Source organism: Arctopsyche grandis, chromosome 8 (genome assembly GCF_051622035.1).
Source record: "Arctopsyche grandis isolate Sample6627 chromosome 8, ASM5162203v2, whole genome shotgun sequence".
Classification (NCBI taxonomy): Eukaryota; Metazoa; Arthropoda; class Insecta; order Trichoptera; family Hydropsychidae; genus Arctopsyche; species Arctopsyche grandis.
Window position 1 is genome coordinate 3,017,868 of NC_135362.1, and position 24,471 is coordinate 3,042,338.

General features: G+C 31.8%; 2 protein-coding genes across 3 annotated transcripts; both read left to right on the forward strand.

Moving 5' to 3' along the window:
* The first annotated feature begins 2,034 nt into the window (after positions 1-2,034).
* On the forward strand, positions 2,035-8,692 carry LOC143915681 (kelch-like protein 15). Its single transcript, XM_077436406.1, has 11 exons — positions 2,035-2,057; positions 3,785-3,940; positions 4,015-4,166; positions 4,234-4,403; positions 4,475-4,672; positions 4,754-4,927; positions 5,011-5,166; positions 7,413-7,561; positions 7,633-7,840; positions 8,234-8,405; positions 8,495-8,692. The coding sequence occupies exons 2-11, from the start codon at positions 3,822-3,824 to the stop codon at positions 8,614-8,616; spliced, it is 1,620 nt and encodes a 539-aa protein (XP_077292532.1). The 5' UTR covers positions 2,035-2,057; positions 3,785-3,821; the 3' UTR covers positions 8,617-8,692.
* Positions 8,693-20,719: 12,027 nt separating this feature from the next.
* LOC143915649 (kelch-like protein 4) lies at positions 20,720-23,695 on the forward strand. Of its 2 annotated transcripts, XM_077436362.1 has the most exons (7): positions 20,720-21,108; positions 21,180-21,377; positions 21,459-21,635; positions 21,722-21,863; positions 22,284-22,431; positions 23,078-23,246; positions 23,327-23,695. In XM_077436362.1, exons 2-4 carry the CDS (start codon positions 21,207-21,209, stop codon positions 21,857-21,859), a joined length of 486 nt encoding a protein of 161 aa, XP_077292488.1. In that variant the 5' UTR covers positions 20,720-21,108; positions 21,180-21,206; the 3' UTR covers positions 21,860-21,863; positions 22,284-22,431; positions 23,078-23,246; positions 23,327-23,695. The 2 variants fall into 2 exon arrangements, with proteins under 2 accessions (XP_077292488.1, XP_077292490.1); XM_077436364.1 differs by having other exon boundaries at positions 20,938-21,377.
* Positions 23,696-24,471: the final 776 nt, after the last annotated feature.

Below are 24,471 nucleotides of genomic sequence, written 5' to 3' on the forward strand. Positions count from 1 at the left end.
CGCTGTGTCTTGAGGGAGTCTTCGGACTCTCCATCCAAATATGTAGTTGTTGTTTTGTTGGACTTTGCTGGAGCGTTTGATAATGCCTGGTGGCCCATGCTATTGATTAAATTGCGTCTGCTGGGACTGCATCCGAATTTACTATGCTTACTGCAGAGTTACTTGTCGGATAGGAAATTGGTTTTCGAAGTCGGTGGACAGGTTGGTTTCAGGGATCTCTGTATTGGATGTCCACAGGGCTCCGTTTTGGGACCTATTCTTTGGAACATTCTTGTCAATGACCTTTTTACAATCAATTTGCCGGAGGGTTGCAGGTTGGTTGCGTACGCTGATGACTAGTCACCGGAGCCTGAGGGGGGCGTGTATTATTCAAAGGTTGTAAATGCATTGTTAAAGGTTTGCCGAACCTTTTTTACAAAGGATTTACAACAATTGAACAATTGATAGCACTGTGACTATCCTACCTCTACTGATGACTAGAGGTAGGATAGTCACAGTGCTATCCATTGTTCGGCAAACCTTTAACAATGCATTTACAACCTTTGAACAATACACGGCCCCCTCAGTCTCCGGTGACTACTGATGACATAGTGTTATTAACGCACGCAAAGTCCCGTGTTGAGCTGGAATTTAAAGCTACTGCGGCACTTCACCTTCTAGACCAGGGGTTCCCAACCTTTTTGTACCCTAGAGCGCATTCTAAAATATCGGTACCACCTATTTTTCTAAGGATATTTATAATTGGAAAAGGGTAATAAATAATAAACAAAAATAATTTCAAAATAATAAAATTAATGTTCAAATTACATATGTACACACAAAGAAACGTACATACAAAATGTAATACAAATTAAACAAAAACCACACATACAAAGAAAACATTTTATAAAAAAATATAATATCAATCTATCAGTGTGATCTTTGGCATTGCATATCATTGGCCAGTGCCTCATAATTAGGAGAGTATGACGATAATCCTGTTAGTAAACAATCATAAAGATGCTCATCGGTGAGTCGAGATCTATATATGTACATACATATATTTTTGGGCATGCTTGGGTATAATTCCCTTGAACTTCGGAGAAACTTCTCGTTAATTCGTTTCGTTCTCCAACTATTGCGTGGTAATACGTCATGCCCGTTGTTGCTGGAACAGTTGGGACTTTATGTCCCTAATAATTATGTGCGTGATAGAAATAATCATTTGATGGTTGTACCTGCTGCTCGCACAGTTCTTTTTCGAATGGCTCCTATTCCAAGAGCTATTCGACTTCTCAATGAAATCATTGCTGCTGTCCCTGAATGTGATATTTTCCACCTTGGGGAGCGTAGATTATCGGATATTATTTTAACATATTTATCTGGTAACCTGCGCTCATCATTACTTTCTTAATTTGAATGTGATGTATGAGTGGAATCTTAATCTACTCTCTTCCATTTGGGCCTCGCTGTGATTTTATTTTTTATTCATATTTTGTTTTATTTTATTTTACTTTTTCTTTCTCCTTTGTACATTTTTATATACTATTTTAATTTTGTTCAGTATAAAGAAAGAATGGGATTTATGGATCTTATTTTTGATTTTTACACTTATCTTTTGATATCGCAAACATACGAACGAATATAATAAACCTAGGTACTCAAACAATTTTAAAACTCTCACAAATAGTGTTTGTGAAAAAAATTCTGTCGCGGTCGAATAGTGGCGGGCGCATACAAATCGGTGTGCGGGCGCGAAAAGTACTACAAATGAAAGATAAAATACCCGACTATAGATTCCAATATTTATTTTGAACAGGAAATTGACAGATTTTGAGAAATCGACCGAACAACATACAATTTGGCGATATTTTATTTATTTCATCATATGTGGTTAATGTATTTTTTAGTTTTAAAGTACATGAAATATAAATTCGTTATCAATTGAATTATTTACATATATATATATATACATGAGATACATATATTCTTATCATAAGCACTAAAATATGTATTTCACGGCAAATGCGATATTTTCAATAGTTATCTTCGATTAGTCGACTTAAATACATTCAAAGGTGAGTACATATCATATACCAAATTTATGTAATACAAAAAACAAATCTTTTTAAACTTCGATTTTACGATAATTCTCTGATTTGTGTGGAATTGATGTAATGATACATATTGAAATTGATGTTATGATACAAAAGTTTAATTTTCAACTGAAAATCCTTAAAAATAGTGCTAATTTAAAAATTTCGTATACAATTGTAACAAAAATATACATACATATGTATGTAGACTAGTTAGTGTTGTGCAAATTGATTTCAACTGGTGGTTTTGGAAAGGGATTGATACACGAATTAAAATTAAGTTATATGTTCCAATTCAATTGGTTGAATATTATATTTTTTCCATTCAAATAAATTTAATAAAAAACAAATGAATATTTACTATTAGATTCGCCATTTTTAAGCTGTTTACATTACAAATACTGAGCGAAGCCGGGTAAAACAACTAGTTATATATTTTTATAAATTATTTATATTTTTTTAAATATTTTTATAAAATGAATTTTTATAATTTTATATTTTTTGAATATTTTTATCTGAACCGGAAGTAGTACTTTTACTCTAGAGAATCGAGGTTTCTTATTTTTTTCTCAGAAACCTTTTGGGTTATTGAACTGAAATTTCATATTTAAAAGTTTAATACCAAGTTATGTATAAAATTTGGTAAGCATCCGTCAACCGAAAGTGGCAGTTTACTCTTGTTTGATTTTTCTTCCACTTTAACGTGTATAATTCTTGTATCAATTTAATGAAAATAAAAAAAAGTAGGATTTTTTCCTCTTAGAAAGGTCAAAAAAGGCCACTTCTCTGTCCACACCCCTGAACGTATCAAGCTGAAAATTTATATTTGTTTTCTTTATGTACTTACTTAGAGCTGAAATCGTAAACCGGAAGTATTTTTTTTAAAACAATGTTTCATTATTTTATTTCGACCTTTTAAATTATTTTTATTTTCTTGATATTTAATTTGTATACTACTGATAGTGATTTTAAGTAATAAAATTTGAACAAAATCCGATAACCGGAAGTAGAACTTTTGTCTTGTGCAAGTTATCTGACATCTGCATGAGGTATATCTTAATATAAAGGACGATTAACAGCCATGTTTTTATAAAGGTTTTACCTCTTAAAATTATTTTTGTTATTTTTTTTAAATACAAAAAAAAAATATCGGATTTTTCCTACTTGACAAAATTTTGAAAACTTATGGTGCCTCTATTATTTTTTTCTGTTGACACAGATCGTTGTATTTGTTTCTATTTGATTGAATAAATATTTTACAAACAAAAAAATAATAACTGACTAACATACTAGTATAAGCAATTAACTGTGAGATTTTGGTGTTTTTACTAAAAATCTTTAAAAATGAAATAAAAAAAAAACCATAAGACTTTGGACTGAGGTATGCGTGGCTCAAAATGTTGTAAATTATGTAAGCTTTCAACCCTTCAAGGCTTTGTATCGAGCTACCAAACACCCCGAACATATATTATATATACATACATATATATGTACATATATATACAGCATCATGACGGAAATAATGATCGTCAAGAAATAGTACACCTTTGTTATGCTAATATTTCAATTATGACTAGGTTGACACAGTTATTATAAATTGGGTTCATTCTTGTATTCTGAAATTAAATCTCATTTCGAAAATGAATTGTTAAGCTGATATATCAATAATGTACTTGGTTAATGCAAAATTTTATTTTAAATTCTTTAAGATTCGCATTCGAAAATACATAAAATCTCATTTCGAAAATGGACGGCTTCTATCATCACGCTCAAATGCTACACGGATTCTACCACATGCAATGTATGCGTATATTTTTTACGTTAGGAATGTATTACGACATCGAATTAATTATCAGAGACAAAAGGTAAAAACGCGTTATTATTATATTAAAATATTAATAAATGGCCGATTTCATTTCAATTTTTAATCCAATTTCAGATACAAGACTCACAAATCCATACTACATGCTGCGAGTCTACTTTTCAGGACCAAACTTAACCAAAATATGCGGGAATTAGTGATGGATTGCAAAGGGATTCACGACGAGTCTATAGCCAAGGCTTTCGAATTCCTATATAAGGGCACAGTGGGTGAGTGACCATTGACGAGTGTTATTTATTATTCCTCCGTATAAATTTAACGATTTTGTTTTTAAAGAATTGAGGCAAGAGCAGATCGCAAATGTTATAAAGTTGGCTGAAATGTGGCAAATAGATGAGCTTAAAAAGTATTGTTATTCATACTTAGAGACAGTATGTCGAACCAACAGAAAAGTTTCCCAAAAAAACGAAAAAATTGACGACTACTTACTGGATAATTTTCTGAAAGTAAGTCCGGATATTATTTATCAGCTTTCGTTATTGCAAAAATCACGTAAAAGTTCACTATGATTTTCAAGATAACAAAGCATCAAACGTTTCTCAACATGTCTGCTGATGATGTGAAAAGGTTGCTATCTTCTGATGATTTGCAAGTGTCTTCAGAAGAGCAGGTGTTCGAAGGACTATCCCAGTGGGTCAAACACGACTTCATCAACAGAAAGAATCACCTGTATTCATTGATGAAATGTATAAGATTTCCGCTTTGCTCAGTTTCGGTTGGTATTCTTATTTTCATCTACACCTGATGATAAACCGATCGCAGCGTTTTAATTTTCACGTATTGTTTGCTTTAAAAGTTTTTACTGGAAGAAGTGATGTCACTCTGTTGTGAATCTGTTAAAGGATGTCAGTTGCTGTTGGTTGCTTTAAATTGGCATGAAATGCCACAAAAGAGGTCTAATCTTCCTTTGATGAATTCCAAACCCCGAAATAAAAATAAACAAGTTTTAATTATAGGACAAAGTTTTGGCGTAAAAATATTTTATTATATTGCACTTCTTATCTATAGGTAATTTGGTATGGTTATGAAATGTTAATTTTTTAATTTTCTTAGGATCTTCTTACAATTGATGCATACAATCTAAAGTCGAAATCATGGACTGATTACCCTACAATGGATTTAAAAATCGAAAGCTTTTCGACAGCAGTGTTTAAAAACAACATATTAATGTTTGGAGGGAGGAATTCAGTGAAAGAGACACATGATAAAGTATGCAAATATGTCAATTTTCAATTTACAAATTTCAAATTCTCATTTCTTGTGAGATTTTTATTTAAAAATATTTAAACACTATTTGTGATGGTTAAATTATTTTTCCATTCCAAATTGACACTTTTTCATTTCAAATTGACCTTAATTCATTTCAAATTGGCCCTTTTTCATTTCAAATAAAACCTTTTTCATTTCATTTGAATGATTTATTAATTAATTTTCTTCCTATTATTAATATTTTTATTTATTAAAATTATTTATTATTATTTATATGTATATATACTGCATTTTTATTAATTATGTTCGTTAATCGATCAATTTCAACTATTTTCCAACCATTTCAAAAAATAAACAAATTTTTGTTTCCATATCAAACTCGATTGGAATTCGATAAAAAGGCATTTCAATGTTTTCCAGATTTAGTCACTCGAAAATCTCCAAATCGAGGTCATCTGATCTGGCTTTTCTTCTGCAATGTTTTTTTTGTATGTGGAAAATATTTGAAGGTGTAAGATACAATGTCACGATCAAAAATTTGTAATGCTTTGATTAAATCAAATGGGTCTACCTCACGGGCCGGAATGTGAAATGCCGGAAAACGCAAATATCGGAAGGCAAAGACCGAAAGTCGAAAGATAAAAAAAGGGTGCATGGTAAACGGTACATACTCACTTAATTTGCGCGAGCAGGATACAACAGGAACAAGAGGAACAGGCTTTTCCTCCCGTATTCTGCGCGCGCACAATAATACGGGAGGAAAAGCCTGTTCCTCTTGTTCCTGTTGTATCCTGCTCACGCAAATTAAGTGAGTATGTACCGTTTACCATGCACCCTTTTTTTTTGATCTTTCGACTTAAGATCTTTCGATTTTCGATCTTTGCCTTCCGATAATTGCGTTTTCCGGCATTTCATTTCCGGGTTAACCTTAAATCGGTAAAATTGCGAGCAAAAAGCTCGTACTAGTGTTTAATCTTATTTACACGAATCTGAATTGAATTAATAGGGATAATATATGAAATTATCTTTATATGAGAATTAAATAAAATTCCACTTGGAAAAATCATATTTCGACTATTCTTGTGGATTAATAACAAAAATTCGTTTATTTTATCGAGGTAAGCCAGTTATCAATAGAACTTTTGTTATTAATCCACAAGAATAGTCGAAATATGATTTTTCTAAGTGGAATTTTATTTAATTCTCATATGAAGATAATTTAATATATTATCCCTATTAATTCAATTCAGATTCGTGTAAATACGAGTAAACACTAGTACGAGCTTTTTGCTCGCAATTTTACCGATTTAAGGTTTAGCACACTTCTAATTAACCCTTTTAAACGAAAACAAAAAATAGTGTGGTCAGAACACTATCTCAATGAACATGTTTCAATAGAAAAAACTCAATATGAAATAGTATTAACAGTGGGAAAAAATCCCAAGTGAAAATACGTACTTTTGACTTTTGATTTGAACTGGACAACTACTTAGAGAGATTTGAAAGCTGAAAAGTACTACAAATGAAAGATAAAATACCCGACTATAGATTCTAATATTCATTTTGAACAGGAAATTGACAGATTTTGAGACATCGACCGAACAACACCAAGATATAGAAAAATCGTGCGATTTAAAAAACACATATATCTCCGAATCTCGAGCCAATCAACATTTTTTATCACCAGATTCGTGTTTACTGGGCATATATCTATAAGAGAAGTCATATCTCGTCTCTAAACCATTTTTCGTGTCGAACAGTGTAATTAATAAAATGGAATAAATTAATAATTCACAGAAATCGTTCGAGTGCAATCCAAATTCTCAAACGTGCCAGCTAGGTTCATCCCTGTTCTATACTATTGTATTTATTATCTATATATTATTTATATGGACAATGGGGTTTGCACCCTTTCGTCTGGAATAATATAGTTATTATTATTAGTATTTTTTAAAATTGACCTTGAAAAGGGGTTCAATTTGAAATGAAAAAGGTTAAGTTTGAAATGAAAATGGGTCAATTTGGAATGAAAAATCTGTATGTATATTAAATTTAAACCTCTTTCGCTCAATTTGAAAAATAAGGAATTACCATAAGATTTTATATTTCACTGTCATTTTTGTGAAAAAAGTTATGCTGAATTCTTATTTCTATGAAAATCAAGTTGACATGTCACTGAAATTAAATTTAAAATAATAATATTATGTATGTATGTATGTATGTAAAATCATCCGTGCTTTTTAAAGGCGTACTCGTTTGATCTAAATACCAAAGCGTTAAAACATTTGGCACCGATGAAATACAAACGGAGTGAATCAACAGCAGCTGTGGTCAATGGAAGGACTTTCGTAATGGGAGGATATTGTGATGAAGATGAATTGAATGCTGTTGAAGAGTTAGTACATTTTGCTTTAATTTCATATTATCTCCGTGTCGACCGTGTTATTTTTCAGTGCTATTTTTCAGATATGATTACGTCGAAAACAGTTGGAAAAATGTTGCCTACATGAAATGTAAAAGATACAACCACGCGTCAGTAGTCTATAAAGAAAACATTTATGTTTTCGGTGGGATGGATGATAGAGGATGTTTGAATTCGGTTGAAGTGTTTAACATAAAGAAAAATCAGTGGAAGATCTTAAGTCCGATGAAATGGAAGAGACGATCGGCCGCTGTAAGTATAAAATACCATCTGTAGAATTATCGCGTAGAAAATTAACAATGGTTTTTTCGTAAATGAAAATTATTTTCTTAGAAGAAAATGACAAATGAAAATGACTCGCAATGCCCGAGAATTTCCCGCAGTTAATTGATTCTGAAACTGTTTTTATCAAAACCATAATTTGTAAATAGTTTTTGTTCAAATCCCGTTAAATAATCGAATTTGATTTTACTAATTCAATATTGTTCGACGTTTCACTTTCAGACGAAATGAAATCAGAATCATTGCTAAAAATGTATTAGTTTGGTATTTGTTGAAGTTTAATCAACCAATGTGCTTCCAACTAAGCTAGTTTAAAGCATTTTTTTTGTGTATCTATTGATTTAATGTTGTTGTGACTTTTAGGCGGTCGTTGTCGACGATTACATCTATTGCATTGGTGGTTATGGTGATTCTTCACTTAACAATGTTGAAAGATACCACGCTGAAAGCGACTCTTGGACTGAAGTGAGCGATTTACTCGTAGAAGATTTTGGACAAAGTGCAATTTGTCACGATGGAAAGATCATTTGTTTCGGTGATATTACGCTTACATCTGTTCGATTGTTGAGATTAATCAAAATTATTTTTCGAATTCAATTCAACAATTTGCTTTGGTTTTTTCAGGGGGCTACTGTTACAGATCAGTCCAGGAATACGACCCAGCAAAAGACCAGTGGAGAATCATCAACAAAATGCCGACTTTGGGATTTCGTTGTGGGGCTCATGTTGTGGATTTAAATTTATAAGTCGTTTTTCTTTCATTTTTTGTCTGAAATGTATCATTTTAATTAATTTACTTTAAAATACATATTAAAAATTTCTAAAGACATTTGATTTTAAAAAACGTATGTACATATGTTTATGTAATACAAGAAATATTCATAATTGAATTTAAATTTTCATAAATTGAAATATTTTAAATGAAGAAAGAGGACGGGTAAATCGATCTCTGTATTAATATTTTTATACTGTTTTTTTTTAAATAAAATATAAATTTAAACAATTAAAAAGATCATATGGTCAAATGTGTTTCATATGACTGTATTTTGGAGATATTTGAAATATCTTTCATCCTATCAAACTGAAACATAGCATCAGTTAGTGAAATGTTTATCGTTACGATGTGATTTTTTTTCAAAATTTTAAACTGACTTGAAGTGGTAGGGTAGACCGGGGACAAACTTAACATTTTGACTTTGGGATTTTTTTCTAATTTAACTATTACATTTACAATGAAACAAACGTAGCCATAGTATAAACCATATATTCAGGAACATATAAATATTTATTTATTTCATATGATTCATAAAAAAAGAGATAATAGAGTTTAAATCAAGATTGACAAATTGTTACAATTGTCCCTTACCCTGGGACAATTGTAACAGAGGCAGGGGACAATTGTAACAAACTGTTATTATAGACATATTTGGAGCATAGTTTGAAAATATAACATTAAAAATTTCAATGAAATCAATTATAATGAAAACGAAAGAAAACAACAATGAAAACACAATTTACCATGGCAATATTGATGAGTTTTTATTAATTTGAGTTAAAGATGATACAAAGACATAAAAATAAAACAAGACGCAGAAATAAAACGAAAGACACATAGAAATATTATATATTGCTGTCGGTTCCCTCATCACTGAGGATCGTGACTATCATGTCCGGTCAACCAGCTGCCTCCATTCAGTTCTAAATTCGGCCAGGCGAAGACTTGGCTGCAGATACTTGGTCAGTCCAGCGTGCGGGGGATCTGCCTCTGGCTCTTCTGCCTTCGACGCTACCAACCACAACCAACCGCTCCAGGCTCTCCTCACCTCTTCGTGCAATGTGGCCGAAGAACTGCAATATACGTTTCAGGCATATTGTTGACAGTCAATCCTTGATTTTTAATTCTTCAAGAATAGACACATTCGTGCGTTTGTCGGTCCAAGGCACGCGCAGTAGCCGTCTCCAGGACCACATCTCGAAGGCATCGATTCTCCGTCTATCCGCCATCTTCATGGTCCACGACACCATAAAGGCAGACAGAAAAAACGAGACTCTTCACGAGACGGATTTTGACAGCAGTTGTAATGGCTCTATTCTTCCAAATCTTCGTTAGTTGTGACATTGCCGATTTTGCTAATGTAATCCGGCGCCGTATTTCCAATTCGCTGCCGCCGTTGTTAGATATGAGTGACCCCAGATAGACAAAATTATCGACCACCTCTATACCGTTTAAAGCTGAGTTGTCGTTTTGCAGCTGTTGGTGACGGTCAATTATCATAATTTTTGTTTTGGGGCGGTTTATTTGGAGGCCAAGCACATTAATCTCTGTCTCAACACGACGGATCAGTTCGGCCATTTCTTCATGATTATTAGCTATGTGCGTTGTGTCATCCGCATACCGAAGATTGGATAGTTTGTTTCCACCAATGGACACTCCATCCTTCCAACCATCCAGTGCTCTACGCATTATATACTCTCCATATATATTAAATAGGTCTGGAGATAATATACACCCTTGCCTTACTCCACGTTGTACTCGAAAATTTGTCGAGTTTAGCGAATTGATTCGAACTACTGCATTGTTATCATTATACAAGTTATATATTATTTTTACAAGATGCATGGGGACTCCCATGTCTAGTAGAACTTTCCACAGATAGTCCCAGTTCACAAAGTCAAAAGCTTTTTTATAGTCTATAAAACAAAGAACGGCTGGAGTTCGAAACTCCCGACATTTTTCAATAAGCAGACGTATATTCAGTATTTGTTCCCTCGTTCATTTGCCTTTTACAAACCCTGCTTGTTCGTTCGGTATTTGCCATCCAAGGTAACTGCTCAAACGATCTTTAATTATATACAGCAATACTTTACTAGAGTGCGATATTAAGGCTAAGGTCCTGTAATTCTCGCATTTTTTTGTAGATCCTTTTTTGTGTAAGGGAATGAATATTGAATTGACCCAATCTTTCGGCCATACTTCGTTTACCCAGATCTTGTTGCACATATTACATAGCGCCTTTATCGCAGTTTCACCAAGCTCTTTCAGAAGTTCAGCTTGTATACCATCGCTGCCAGGAGACTTTTTACATTTCAGTTTCTTTATGGCATTTACAACTTTAGATGTCAATGTCAGGCTCCCTGACATCATCAATTAGGGAAACAATTGAGGTCGACGAACTACCACTGTACAATTCCGAACAGTATTCTTTCCTTAAATAATCGAATTTGATTTTACTAATTCAATATTGTTTGACGTTTCACTTTGGGACGAAATGAAATCAAAATCATTGCTAAAAATGTATTAGTTTAGTATTTGTTGAATTTTAATAGTATATTAAAGTATTTAACACAGTGTTTCTTAACCATATTGAAAGAATCGCCCCCTTTACAACAGTAAAATTTACCAGCTCATTTGCTTTTTTCTGAAAATATCAACCTGTGTCGGATTATTTATTAAAAAAAAAGAATATTTTTTTCAGATATACATATGCTCTGGCCACAATGCTTAATCCAAAGGATAATCATTGGGAGCTATAACAGTATCATTTTTACCTTTACTTTCTTCCTCATTTTCTTTTTCAGAAAACTGTTCTTCAGTACTTTCAGGGGTCTGTTCTTCAGACGTTGTAGGATGCTGCTCATTAATTTTTCCAAAGGGGTCTTCATCAGTTCTTCTACAGGGCTGCGTTTGATCCTTTCCAGTGGTTGGTCTTCGTTCCTTTCAGAGCGCTGCTCACCAGTTCTTCTACAGGGCTGTTTTTCGGCCTTTTAAAGAGGTTGATATTCATTCTTTTCAGGGAGCCGCTCTTCAGTTCTTCTAAAGGGCTGCTTTTCGGTCCTCTCAAGAGGTTCGTTTTCATTACTTTCAGGGAGCTGCTCTTTAGTTCTTTCAGAAGACTGTTCTTCAAGTTGTTCCGATATTCTGCCATTTTTAATGTAATTAATTAGCGAATTCTTTTGTAGCAGTGAAATTTATCTAGAAAGGCCAAACAATCGACGACGGCGAGTTTTGTACTTTACATAAAAAAGTAGTCGTGAACTCCAATATTTTATGGAAAAATGCATAGGAATTTCCGAATTATAATTTTTCTCAGAACGATTTGGAGGCCCCTTAAATTTAGAGGCCACAGATATGCGCCAATTTTGCTGTTCGATAGTCCGCCACTGCATGTTATTCTTAACGAATCTAATAGTTAATTTCGAAAGAGCCTTTGTAAATTCATAAGTATTGTTGGGTGGTAAACAATACAAACTTTCCATGACGACATTTCAATTGATTGAATATTAAATTTTTTTCGATTCAAATAAATTTATTTATATTTTTTTTGTGTTTATAGTGCTATTTTATTTTTGTATATATAATATAAGTGCAAAGCCTTAAAAGATCGATAGCTCATATCATTAAGAACATTTTGAGCCACACATACCTACGTCTAAAGTCTTTCAGTTATTTTTAATTTTCTTTTTAAAGATTTTTAGTCAAAACACCAAAATCTCCCAGCTAATAGATACTAGTGTTGGGCCCGTTGATTTCAACGGGTTTCGAAAAGGAATTGAAACTCGAATAAAAATAAAGTCAAAGATATTGAATCGACTGGTTGATGCACGAATTAGAAATTGATGCACGAATTAGAAATTACGAAGTGATTACGAATTACGTTTTGTGCATCGCCGATGCCCCGACGTCTTTACCCCCAGTGCCCCCGATGCTTCCGGCACCCTAGGGCCTTCGCCCCCAGCGCCGCAGACGCCTCCGTTGCTCCCAGCGCCCCCGATGCCTTCAGCACCCCGGGGGCTTCGCCCCCGGCGCCCCCGATGCCTCCGGCACCCCGGGGCCTTCGCCTCCAGCACCACAGACGCCACCAACGCTCCCAGCGCCCCGATGCCTTCGCTACCCCGGCGCCTCCGACGCCCCGGGGCCTTTGCCCCCAGTGCCACACAAATGAAAAATATGAATAAAATGAAAAAAAAAATCAAACTCTTTTCCGATCAAAGATCGATATTGTCACCTTGAAGGACGACTTTACTTCAATCGTGTAATTTAGATAAGGTATTTTTGAACAGATTAACAAAACTATTTTTTATCTACAATCTAAATCAATAATCCCACGGTAAATCAACCGTTCTTTTATATAGTATCGTATTTTAATAAACAATTGTTATTAACTTATGAAATTTTGAATGTTTACTTGATAAATTAACGCTGGTCTAAAGTCGATTCTTATCAATACATATGTACATAGATATGTATGTATGTATTTATATAAATGTCATAAATGCTATCTCCAATTTGAATCGGTAAATATACATACGAAAAAGTTCAAAATATACAGACAAATTTGACTAAAATACATCAATATCGGAAAATAAATCAAAATATGAAGTGCATACGTATAGTTCAATTAGGAAAAAAAATTCAATAGCTAATATATATATATATATATATATATATATATATATATATATATATATATATATATATATATATATATATATATATATATATATATATATATATATATATATATATATATATATATATATATATATATATATATATCTCTATTGAATTTGGTAAAGTATACATTTAGTAATATTTTCAACCAAGTTATAAAATTTTAACACAATAGACGGCTATACAGGTTGGAACTTCCAAGACATCTAAGCGTGTCTCGCGCGCTGAGGGCATGTTCGCTAGGACATGTATAGTAGTCGTACGCGGTGGAAAGGTTAAATAAATAAGTGTTGGCTGCAAAGATATGTTCTTTTTTGAAAATATTGATGAAATAATACTAAAAAAATTCGGGTGTGACCAACCCATGACTTTATCTATGTATTTGAGGAATATAAAAAGGTAACAAAACAAAATTCGATATTGAACCGTACAGATAGATTATGAAATACAAATAACTATGACAGCATTTTCGATACAAATTGAGCGCAAATGTATGGAAACTTGCACAAGACAAAAGTTCTACTTCCGGTTGTCAGATTTTGTTCAAATTTTTTTATTACTTAAAATCACTATCAGTAATACCCATTAAATATCGAAAAAATAAAAATAAAAGGTCAAAATAAAATAATGAAATATTGTTTTTAAAAAAAATAGTACTTCCGGTTTACGAATTCTGACCAAAACCTAATCAGCTCTAAGTTAGTAAATAAAAAATATAAATGTAAATTTTCAGCTTAATACGTTCAGGGGTGTGTACAGAGTAGTGGGCACAAAATTTTTGACATTTCTACGAGGAAAAAAAATCCCACTTCCGGTTCATTAACTTAAGTGATTTTATTTTTTATTTTTACTTAAAATCACTATTTTTATTATACACAATAAATATCAAGAAGCTTAAGATAATTTAAAAGGTCAAAATAAAATAATGAAATATTGTTTTAAAAAAAAATACTACTTCCGGTTTAAGAATTCTGACTAAAACCCTACCAGCTCTAAGTTAGCACACACACATTTTTTTTAGATCATGAAAACGTGATCAGTAATCGATTCTGAGTTCGAATCAGTCAAAATCTCGAGTTCGAATTTTAGGCATTATCACAAAACTTGATTGTTACTTTATTGTTATTACGTACATACATAAAGTAAAAAAATATTCAGTTTCGTGTAAATAATAGAGCGAGCTATTAGCACTCAATTTTACCGATTTAAAATTCAGCTCACTTCCAATTAACCCTTCTAAAAGAAAAAAAAATAGTGTGGCTAGAACAGTATCCCAATAAACATGTTTCAATAGAAAATACTCAATATAAAATAGTATTACCAGTGGGAAAAAATCTCAAATGAAGATACGTACGTATTTTTGACTTTTGATTTGAACTGGACGACTACTTAGAGATATTTGAAATCTGAAAAGTACTACAAATGAAAGATAAAATACCCGAATATAGATTCCAATATTCATTTTGAACAGGAAATTGACAGATTTTAAGACATCGACCGAACAACACCAAGATATAGTAAAATCGCACGATTTAAAAAACACACATATCTCCGAATCTCGTGCCAATCAACATTTTTTATTACCAGATTCGTGTTTACTGGGCATAGATCTATAAGAAAAGTCATATCTCGTCTCTTTTCATAAAGCATTTTTCGTGTCGAACAGTGAAAGATAAAATGACGGCCTGAAAACCAGACTGGTACAAGCGACAAAAAGATGAAAGGGAGAAAATCAAATATTTGTGTATATTTTTGAGGATTTTTATTATAAAATTACTAAAATAAATCTCAACATAGTCCTTACATAATAAAATACTTCTGACATGAAAAGTGTTAAATACAATAATTATTTACCTTACAAAATTAAAAATAAAATCACTTATACCCTGTGGTTCATAATAATTATAGATTTTTGGGAACAAGTTTAATTATTTATATCAGGTATATAGTCGAGAATGTTTTCTTCATCTGTGTCCACTACCGGTGCATCAGTTTGTCTTCGTGACGACCTCTGAAGTTGTAGCTTGATTTTCGTCATACTCTAGCGACTTGTAAAGGTTATGGTGTATTACAGGAATGTAATCTAAAAGAGTCATCAAGTCTTGATGATCGTCAAGAAGAACTAAACATTTGTTACGCTAATATTTTGATTATGACTTGGTTGACACAGTTATTATAATTTTAGTCTTTTCTTGTAGAATTCTTAAATAAAATCTGAAATATTATTCTGAAATAAAATCTCATTTGGAAAATTTATTTTTAAGCAGATATTTCAATAATGTACTTGGTTAATGCAAAATATGTTTTCAATTCTTTAAGATTCGCATTCGCAAATACATAAAATCTCATTTCAAAAATGGATGACTTGGATCATCCCGCTCAAATGCTACACGGATTAAACCACATGCAATGGATGCGTACATTTTTTACGTTAGGAATGTATTACGACATCGAATTAATTATCAGGGAAAAAAGGTTAAAGAAAAAACTTCTCGCGTTAATTATAATATTAAAATATCAATAATTGGCCGATTTCATATCAATTTTCATATTAATATTAAAATATCAATAATTGGCCGATTTCATATCAATTTTCATATTAATATTAAAATATCAAAAATTGGCCGATTTCATATAATCCAATTTCAGATACAAGACTCACAAATCCATCCTACATGCGGCGAGTCTACTTTTCAGGACCAAACTTAACCAAAATATACGGGAATTGGTGATGGATTGCAAAGGGATTCGAGATGAGTCTATAGCCAAGGCTTTCGAATTCCTATATAAGGGCACAGTGGGTAAGTGAAAATTGACGAGTTTTATTTATTATTCCTCCGTATAAATTTAATGATTTTGTTTTTACAGAATTGAGGCTAGAGCAGATCGCAAATGTTATAAATTTGGCCGAAATGTGGCAAATGGATGAGCTTAAAAAGTACTGTTATTCATCCTTAGAGACATTATGTCGAGACAACAGACAAGTTTCCCATAAAAACGAAGAAATTGACGACTACTTACTGGATAATTTTCTGAAGGTAAGTCCGGATATTATTTATCAGCTTCCGTTATTGCAAAAATTACTTAAAAGTTCGATTTGATTTTCAAGATAACAAAGCACGAAAGATTTCTCCACATGTCTGTTTGATAACGTGAAAAGGTTACTATCTTCTGATGATTTGAAAGTGTCTTCAGAAGAGCAGGTGTTCGAAGGACTATCCCAGTGGGTCAAACACGACTTCACCAACAGAAAGAATGACCTGTATTCCTTAATGAATTGTATAAGATTTCCGCTTTGTTCAGTCTCGGTTGGTATTTTTGTTTTCATCTGCATCTGATGATAAACCGACCGTAGAGTTTTAATTTTTACGTATTACTTGGCTTAAAAGTTTTTACTGGAAGAAATGACGTCACTCTGTTGTGAATCGCTCGAAGGATGTCAGTTACTGTTGGATGCTTTAAAATGGCATGAAATGCCACAAAAGAGATCTGCTCTTCCGTTGATGAATTCCAAGCCCCGAAATAAAAATAAACAAGTTTTAATTATAGGAGCACAAAGTGTTGGCGTAAAAATATATTTTTATTATTTTGCACTTCTTATCTATTGGTAATTTGCTATGTATATGAACTGTTAATTTTTTAATTTGTCTTAGAAACCTGTTACAATTTCTGCATACAATCTAAAGTCGAATTCATGGACTGATTACCGTACAATGGATATAAAAGACGAAAGCATTTCGACAACATTGTTTAAAAACAACGTATTTGTGTTTGGGGGGTGGAATTTCCTGGAATGGACACATAATAAAGTATGCAAATATGTCAATTTTTCAATTGACAAATATGAAATTCGCATTTGCGCTTTTCTTAATGAAATTTTTAGTTGAATACATTTAAATATTCGTTCACAAGAAAATAAAATAAAATCTTCATTATTTTTTGATGGTTAAATTATTTTTCCTTGCCGTATATTTGAGGTTATACAAGTTTTCCATTCCAAATTTTACTCTTTTTCATTTCAAATTAAACCTCATAGGTCAATTTGGAATGAAAAGCCTGTATGTAAATTAAATTTAAACCTTTTTCGCTCAATTTGAAAAATAAGGAATTTTAATTTGAAAAATAAGGAGTTTAGGAGTGAAAAATAAAGGTTTTATATTTCACTGTCATTTTTGTGGAAAAAATTATGCTGAATTCTTATTTCTACGAAAATCAAGTTGACGTGTCGTTGAAATTACATTTAAAATAATAATATTATGTATGTAAAATCATCCGTGATTTTAAAGGCTTACTCGTTTAATCTACACACCAAAGCGTTAAAACATTTGGCACCGATGAAAGTCAAACGGAGTCGTTCAACAGCAGCTGTAGTCAATGGAAGGATTTTCGTAATGGGAGGATATGGTGATGAAGATGAATTGAACGCTGTTGAAGAGTTAGTGCATTTTGTTTTTATTTCTTATAATCTTCCGTGTCGTATTTGAAATGTTAAAAGTGTTGTTTTTCATTACGTTTCAGATACGATTACGTCAAAAACTGTTGGAAAAATGTTGCCTCCATGAAAGGTAAAAGATCGAACCACGCGTCAGTAGTCTATAAAGAAGACATATATGTATTCGGTGGGCAGAATGCTAAAATATGTTTGAATTCGGTTGAAGTATTCAACACAAAGAAAAATCAGTGGAAGATCTTAAGTCCGATGAAATGGAAGAGATCATCGTTGGCTGTAAGTTTAAAATCTCATCTGTAGAATTATGGTTATTTCGTAAATTTAAATTATTTTGGTAAAAGACAATGACAATACCCGAGAATTTCCCGTAATGAATTGATTCAGAAACCGTTGTAACCAAAACCATCATTTGTAAATAGTTTTTGTTTAAATCCCATTAAATATTGTTTGACGATTCCCTTTGAGATGTAATGAAATCAAAATCATTGCTAAAAATTTATTAGTTTAGTATTTGTTGAAGTTTAATCTACCAATGTGCTTCCAGCTAAGCCAGTTCAAAGCATTTTTATTTGTGTATCTATTGATTTAATTTTATTGTGACTTTTAGGCGGTCGTGGTCGACGATTACATCTATTGCATTGGTGGTTATTGTGATTCTTCACTTAATAATGTCGAAAGATATGACCCTGAAAGCGACACCTGGACTGAAGTGAGAAATTCTCTCGTAAAAAATTCTGGACGAAGTGCAATTTGTCACAATGGAAAAATCATTTGTTTCGGTGATTTGACGCTTACGTCTGTTTGATTGCTGAGATTAATCTGAGTTATTTTACGAATTCAATTCAACAATTTGCTTTGGCTTTTTCAGGGGGTGTCCATGAGAGATCAGTCCAGGAGTACGACCCCGCAAATAACCAGTGGAGAATCATCAGCGAAATGCCAAATTTGGGAAATTGTTTTACGGCTCATGTTGTGGATCTATAAGTCGTTTTTCTTTCACATTTTGTCTGAAATGTACCATTTTAATTAATTTACTTTAAAATACAAATTAACAATTTTCCAAAGACAATTGATTTTAAAATACGTATGTATATGTATTATGAATATATGTAATATAAGATATATTCATAATTGAATTTAAATGTTTTAAATGAAGAAAGACCGCGGGTAAATCGATCTCTATATTAATAATATTATACTGTTTTTTTTTTCAAATAAAAAATAAATTTAAACAATTAAAAAGATCATATGGTCAAATGTGTTGCATATGACTGTGTATTTCGGAGATAATTGAAATATCTTTCATCCTATCAAACTGAAACATATGTAGCATCAGTTACTAAAATGTTTATCGTTACGATGTGATTTTTTTTCAAAATTTTAGACTGACTTGAAGTGGTACCTATTATTATATATTTCGCCTATATTTCATAAATTTTTGAATTCTTATGGATACTCGAATATTTTCAATTTTATTCGAATATTATTCGTTATAATTTAAATATTGTGACAGCGGTCTAAGTCAGGAAAAAAATCGATTTTATTGTTTAATATCAGTTATATTGTAATATGTGCCCATAATTAGAACACTTTCGTAATTATGGGCACATACATATATCAATTAATAATAGCATCATATCGGATAAATCGAGATGAGAACTATTTAAACACGAAAGTTACAAATTGTAAGCATTATCCTTATTGATATTTACAACACGAAACTGCAAAAAAATCTGAAATTTGAAACGTTTAATTCACTTTTATTTTTAAAATATGTATTTTTAAATTTTAAATAAATATTGTTGTTATGCTCATTTTTTTCTTGTGGTTATTTTTTTTTCAACATCTAAAAATATATAAAATTTTCAAGTATATTCGAATACTCGAACATTTCATTATTTTAATAATCGATGTTCGAATAATTCATTTGACGAATATTTGGAATCTCTAGTATCAGGGCATGCACCCCCTGGACACTTACCCCCGGTCAAAAACCGCCTGGACATTAACCCCCGTGCGAATAACCCCTGTATAAATTCTATAATTATAATCATTATGACAATAATAATTTTTTCCCCAATATTACTTTCATTGACGTTTATGCCGCTAAATTCCTAATAAGATTCGCGATATTCGCAAAGGTATTTTTTTGGACTAACATGAAAGATAAATTCGTTATCAATTGAATTTATTACAAACATTTGACATATTCTTATCACACGCCCTAAAATATGTATGTATTTCACGGTAAACGCAATATTTTCAACAGTTATCTCCGATTGGTCGACTTTAATACATTCAAAGGTAAGCATTATATACCAGATGTAAAAATATCCAAAAGTTATATAAATCTTTTTAAAATTCACAGCATCATGACCAAACTAATGATCGTGAAGAAATAGTATACTTTGTTACAATAATATTTCGATTATTTTATTTTATTTTATTAATTGAAAAATCAACAGACAGGATGTACATAGATATGTATAAAAAAAACAAATAGTAAATAAATAATATATGTAACATCCGAGTCCAATAATAGATTTTTACAAAAATGAAAAAGATAATTATGACTTGGTTAACGCAGTTCTTATAATATTAGTCCATTCTTGTAGACATGCTATTCTGAAATAAAGTCTCATATTGAAACTGAATTGTTTCAATATTGTATTTTGTTAATGAAAATTTTGTATTCAATTCTTTAAGATTCGCGTTCTCAAATATAAAAAATCTCATTCCGAAAATGGACGACTTCGATCATCACTCTCAAATGCTACACGGATTCAAGCACATGCAATGTATGCGCATATTATTTTCGTTAGGAATGTATTACGACATCGAATTAATTATCAGGGACAAAAGGTTTTAGAAAAACTTCACGCGTTAATTATAATATTAAAATATTAATAATTGGCCGATTTCATTCCAATTTTTAATCCAATTTCAGATACAAGACTCACAAATCCATATTACATGCGGCGAGTCTACTTTTCAGGACCAAACTTAACCAAAATATGCGGGAATTGGTGATGTATTACAAAGGGATTCACGATGAGTCTATAGCCAAGGCTTTCGAATTCCTATATAAGGGCACAGTGGGTGAGTGACCATTGACGAGTTTTATTTATTATTCCTCCGTATAAATTTAACGATTTTTTTTTAAAGAATTGAGGCAAGAGCAGATAGCAAATGTTATAAATTTGGCTGAAATGTGGCAAATGGATGAACTTAAAAAGTATTGTTATTCATACTTAGAGACAGTATGTCGAAGCAGCAGAAAAGTTTCCCAAAAAAACGAAAAAAAATGATGACTACTTACTGGATAATTTTCTGAAAGTTAGTCCGGATATTATTTATCAGATTCTGTTATTGCAAAAATTACGTAAAAGTTCATTATGATTTTCAAGATAACAAAGCATCAAACGTTTCTCAACATGTCTGCTGATGATGTGAAAAGGTTGCTATCTTCTGATGATTTGCAAGTGTCTTCAGAAGAGCAGGTGTTCGAAGGACTATCCCAGTGGGTCAAACACGACTGGACCAACAGAAAGACTGATCTGTATTCACTGATGAAATGTATAAGATATCCACTCTGCTCTATTTCGGTTGGTATTCTAATTTTAATCTGCATGTGATGATAAATCGATCGCAGAGTTTTAATTTTCACATTTTATTGGCTTTAAAAGTTTTTACTCGAAGAAGTGACGTTACTCGGTTGTGAATCCATCGAAGGATGTCAGTTGCTGTTGGATGCTTCAAAATGGCATGAAATGCCACAAAAGAGGTCTACTCTTCCTTTGATGAATTCCATACTTCGAAATAAAAATAAACAAGTTTTAATTATAGAAGGACAAAGTTTTGGCGTAAAAATATTTTTTTATTATTTTGCACTTCTTATCTATTGGTAATTTGGTATGTTTATGAACTGTTAATTTTTCATTTGTCTTAGGAACTTGTTACAATTGCTATATACAATCTAAAGTCGAAATCATGGACTGATTACCCTACAATGGATAGATTCGGAGCAGTGTTTAAAAACAACGTATTTGTGTTTGGGGGGGTGGAATTTCAAAGAAAGGACACATGATAAAGTATGCAAATATCTCAATTTTCAATTGACAAATATGACATTCACATTTGCGTAGATCTTGATTGGATTATTAGTTAAAAATATTTAAATATTCATTCACAAGAAAATCAAAGTTTATCTTCATTATTTTGTGATGGTTAGATTATATTTCCTTAGCGTAAATTTGCAGCTATATTGTTTTTCCATATCAAATTGACACTTTTTCGTATCAAATTGACATTAATTTCAAATTGAACCACTTTTCGTTTCAAATTAAACCTTTTTCATTTCATTTCATTGGTTAATTAATTAGTGATTCTTCCTATTAAAATTATTATTTTTATTATTTAAATAATTTTTTTTAACTTTAGTTTTATTTTATAATATTGTTCTATGTATACTATTGTAATTATTATCTATAAATTACTTATTTTGTTTTTAGTTTGATCTACATTCCAAAGCGTTAAAAAATTTGGCACCGATGAATGTCAATCGGGTTCATTCACAGATATTTTCAACAGCAGCTATTGTCAATGGAAGGATTTTCACAATGGATTTAATGATAAAATTCAATTAAATACTGTTAAAGAGTTAGTGCATTTTGCTTTAATTTCTTATCATCTTCCTTGTCGTATTTGGAATGTTAAAACTGTTGTTTTTTCATTATGTTTCTGATACGATCACGTCAAAAACAATTGGAAAAATGTCGCCTCCATGAAAAGTAAAAGAGCAAATCACACGTCAGTAGTCTATAAAGAAAAAAATTATGTTTTCGGTGGTATGAATGAAAATGAATGTGTGAATTCGGTTGAAGTATTTAACACAAAAAAAAATCAGTGGAAGATCTTAAGTTCGATGAAATGGAAGAGACGATCGTCAGCTGTAAGTTTAAAATCTCATCGTAGAATTATCGCGTAGAAAATTAACAATATTTTTTTGGTAAAAGAAAATGACACTACCCGAGAATGTCCCGCAATGAATTGGTTCTGAAATTGTTTTTACCAAAGCCATCATTTGTTAATAGTTTTTGTTTAAATCCAATTAAATTATCGTATTTGATTTTAATACTTCAATAAATGTTTGACGTTTCATTTTTAGATGAAATAAAATCAAAATCATTGCTAAAAAGTATTAGTTTAGTATTTGTTGAAGTTTAATAAACCAATGTGCTACCAACTAAGCGAGTTCAAAGCATTTTTTGTGTATCTATTGATTTAATTTTGTCGTGACTTTTAGACGGTCGTTGTCGACGATTACATCTATTGCATTGGTGGTAACAATGATTTTATAAAAGCTGAAGGTCTCAAAAATGTCGAAAGATACCACCCTGAAAGCGACTCCTGGACTGAAGTAAAAGATTTTGGACAAAGTGCGATTTATCACGATGGAAAGATCATTTGTTTCGGTGTATTTACGCTTACATCTGTTCGATTGCTCAGATTAATCTAAATTATTTCATGAAACAATTTGATTTGGCTTTTTCAGGGGGCTACTGTAACAGATCAGTCCAGGAGTACGACCCCGCAAATGACCAGTGGAGAATCATCAGTGAAATGCCAAATAGTCGAAATCCATATAGCGCTCATGTTGTGGATTTAAATCCATGAGTCATTTCCCTTTAATATTTTGTCTGAGATTCACCTTATATGTACCATTTGAATTAATTTACTTTAACACGTGCAGCCCGGGGCGCGCATATATGCGCGTTTTGAATTTTTGACCGGGCGCCGGGGCGCGCATATGTGCGCGTTTCATTTCGATAGCTTGGAGACGGGATTACTCACATATGCGCGCTTTAATATTTTAATCTCTGATAATAGATATCACTACTAGGGTTTGAAAAATATTATTTTGAAAAAAAAAAATCTCGAAACGAACAAAAAGAAAAAGTATAATTTTTAAATAACTTATACTTTAATTTTAACAAGATCTCATTCAAAATTCCTATTATACAGATTTTTTTAATTCAAATATTACGGTGACCAGAGTTCCTACTCGTAAACGTTGATGTACGCGTGCTATTGGTGCGAAATTTTAGTGATAAACAACCAACACGGTATGCTACGATATATTTTGAGAATGCAAAATTACGCAAAATAATGTTTTACAAACATATAAACACTCCGTTTTCGCTTTTCAAACACGTGCATCGGCGCAGAGAAATGTAATAATAATAGAAGGGCCAACAATAAAAAAATATTGTTGTCAATATTACGCGGTATGTCTCTTTAAATACGCTACAACGCAAAAAATAAAATCGGATTCAATTTACTCAAAAAAACTGTTATTGAACTTTTTTATATAAGTAGATTTTGTATGCGAATTTGATATATGAAAAATATAGCATGCTACTATCTACCTACATAAAGGTTAGCAATTGATTTTGATGACTATAAATGTAAAGGTTTGTTTCTATTTAGTAAGATGATAATCCGCATCACTGCGCCATAAACCTTCTAGCGTTTCTGGAGCATTTTTTAAAAACTATAACCATTTTTTTCCACTGTGAACATTCAGGTACACGGCATTTCTGGTGAATATTATGGCATACTGCGACCAGAGAGATATAATAAGAATAGAGGGGCCCTTACCAATAAATAATTGTTGTCAATTTTACGCGGTACGTCTCT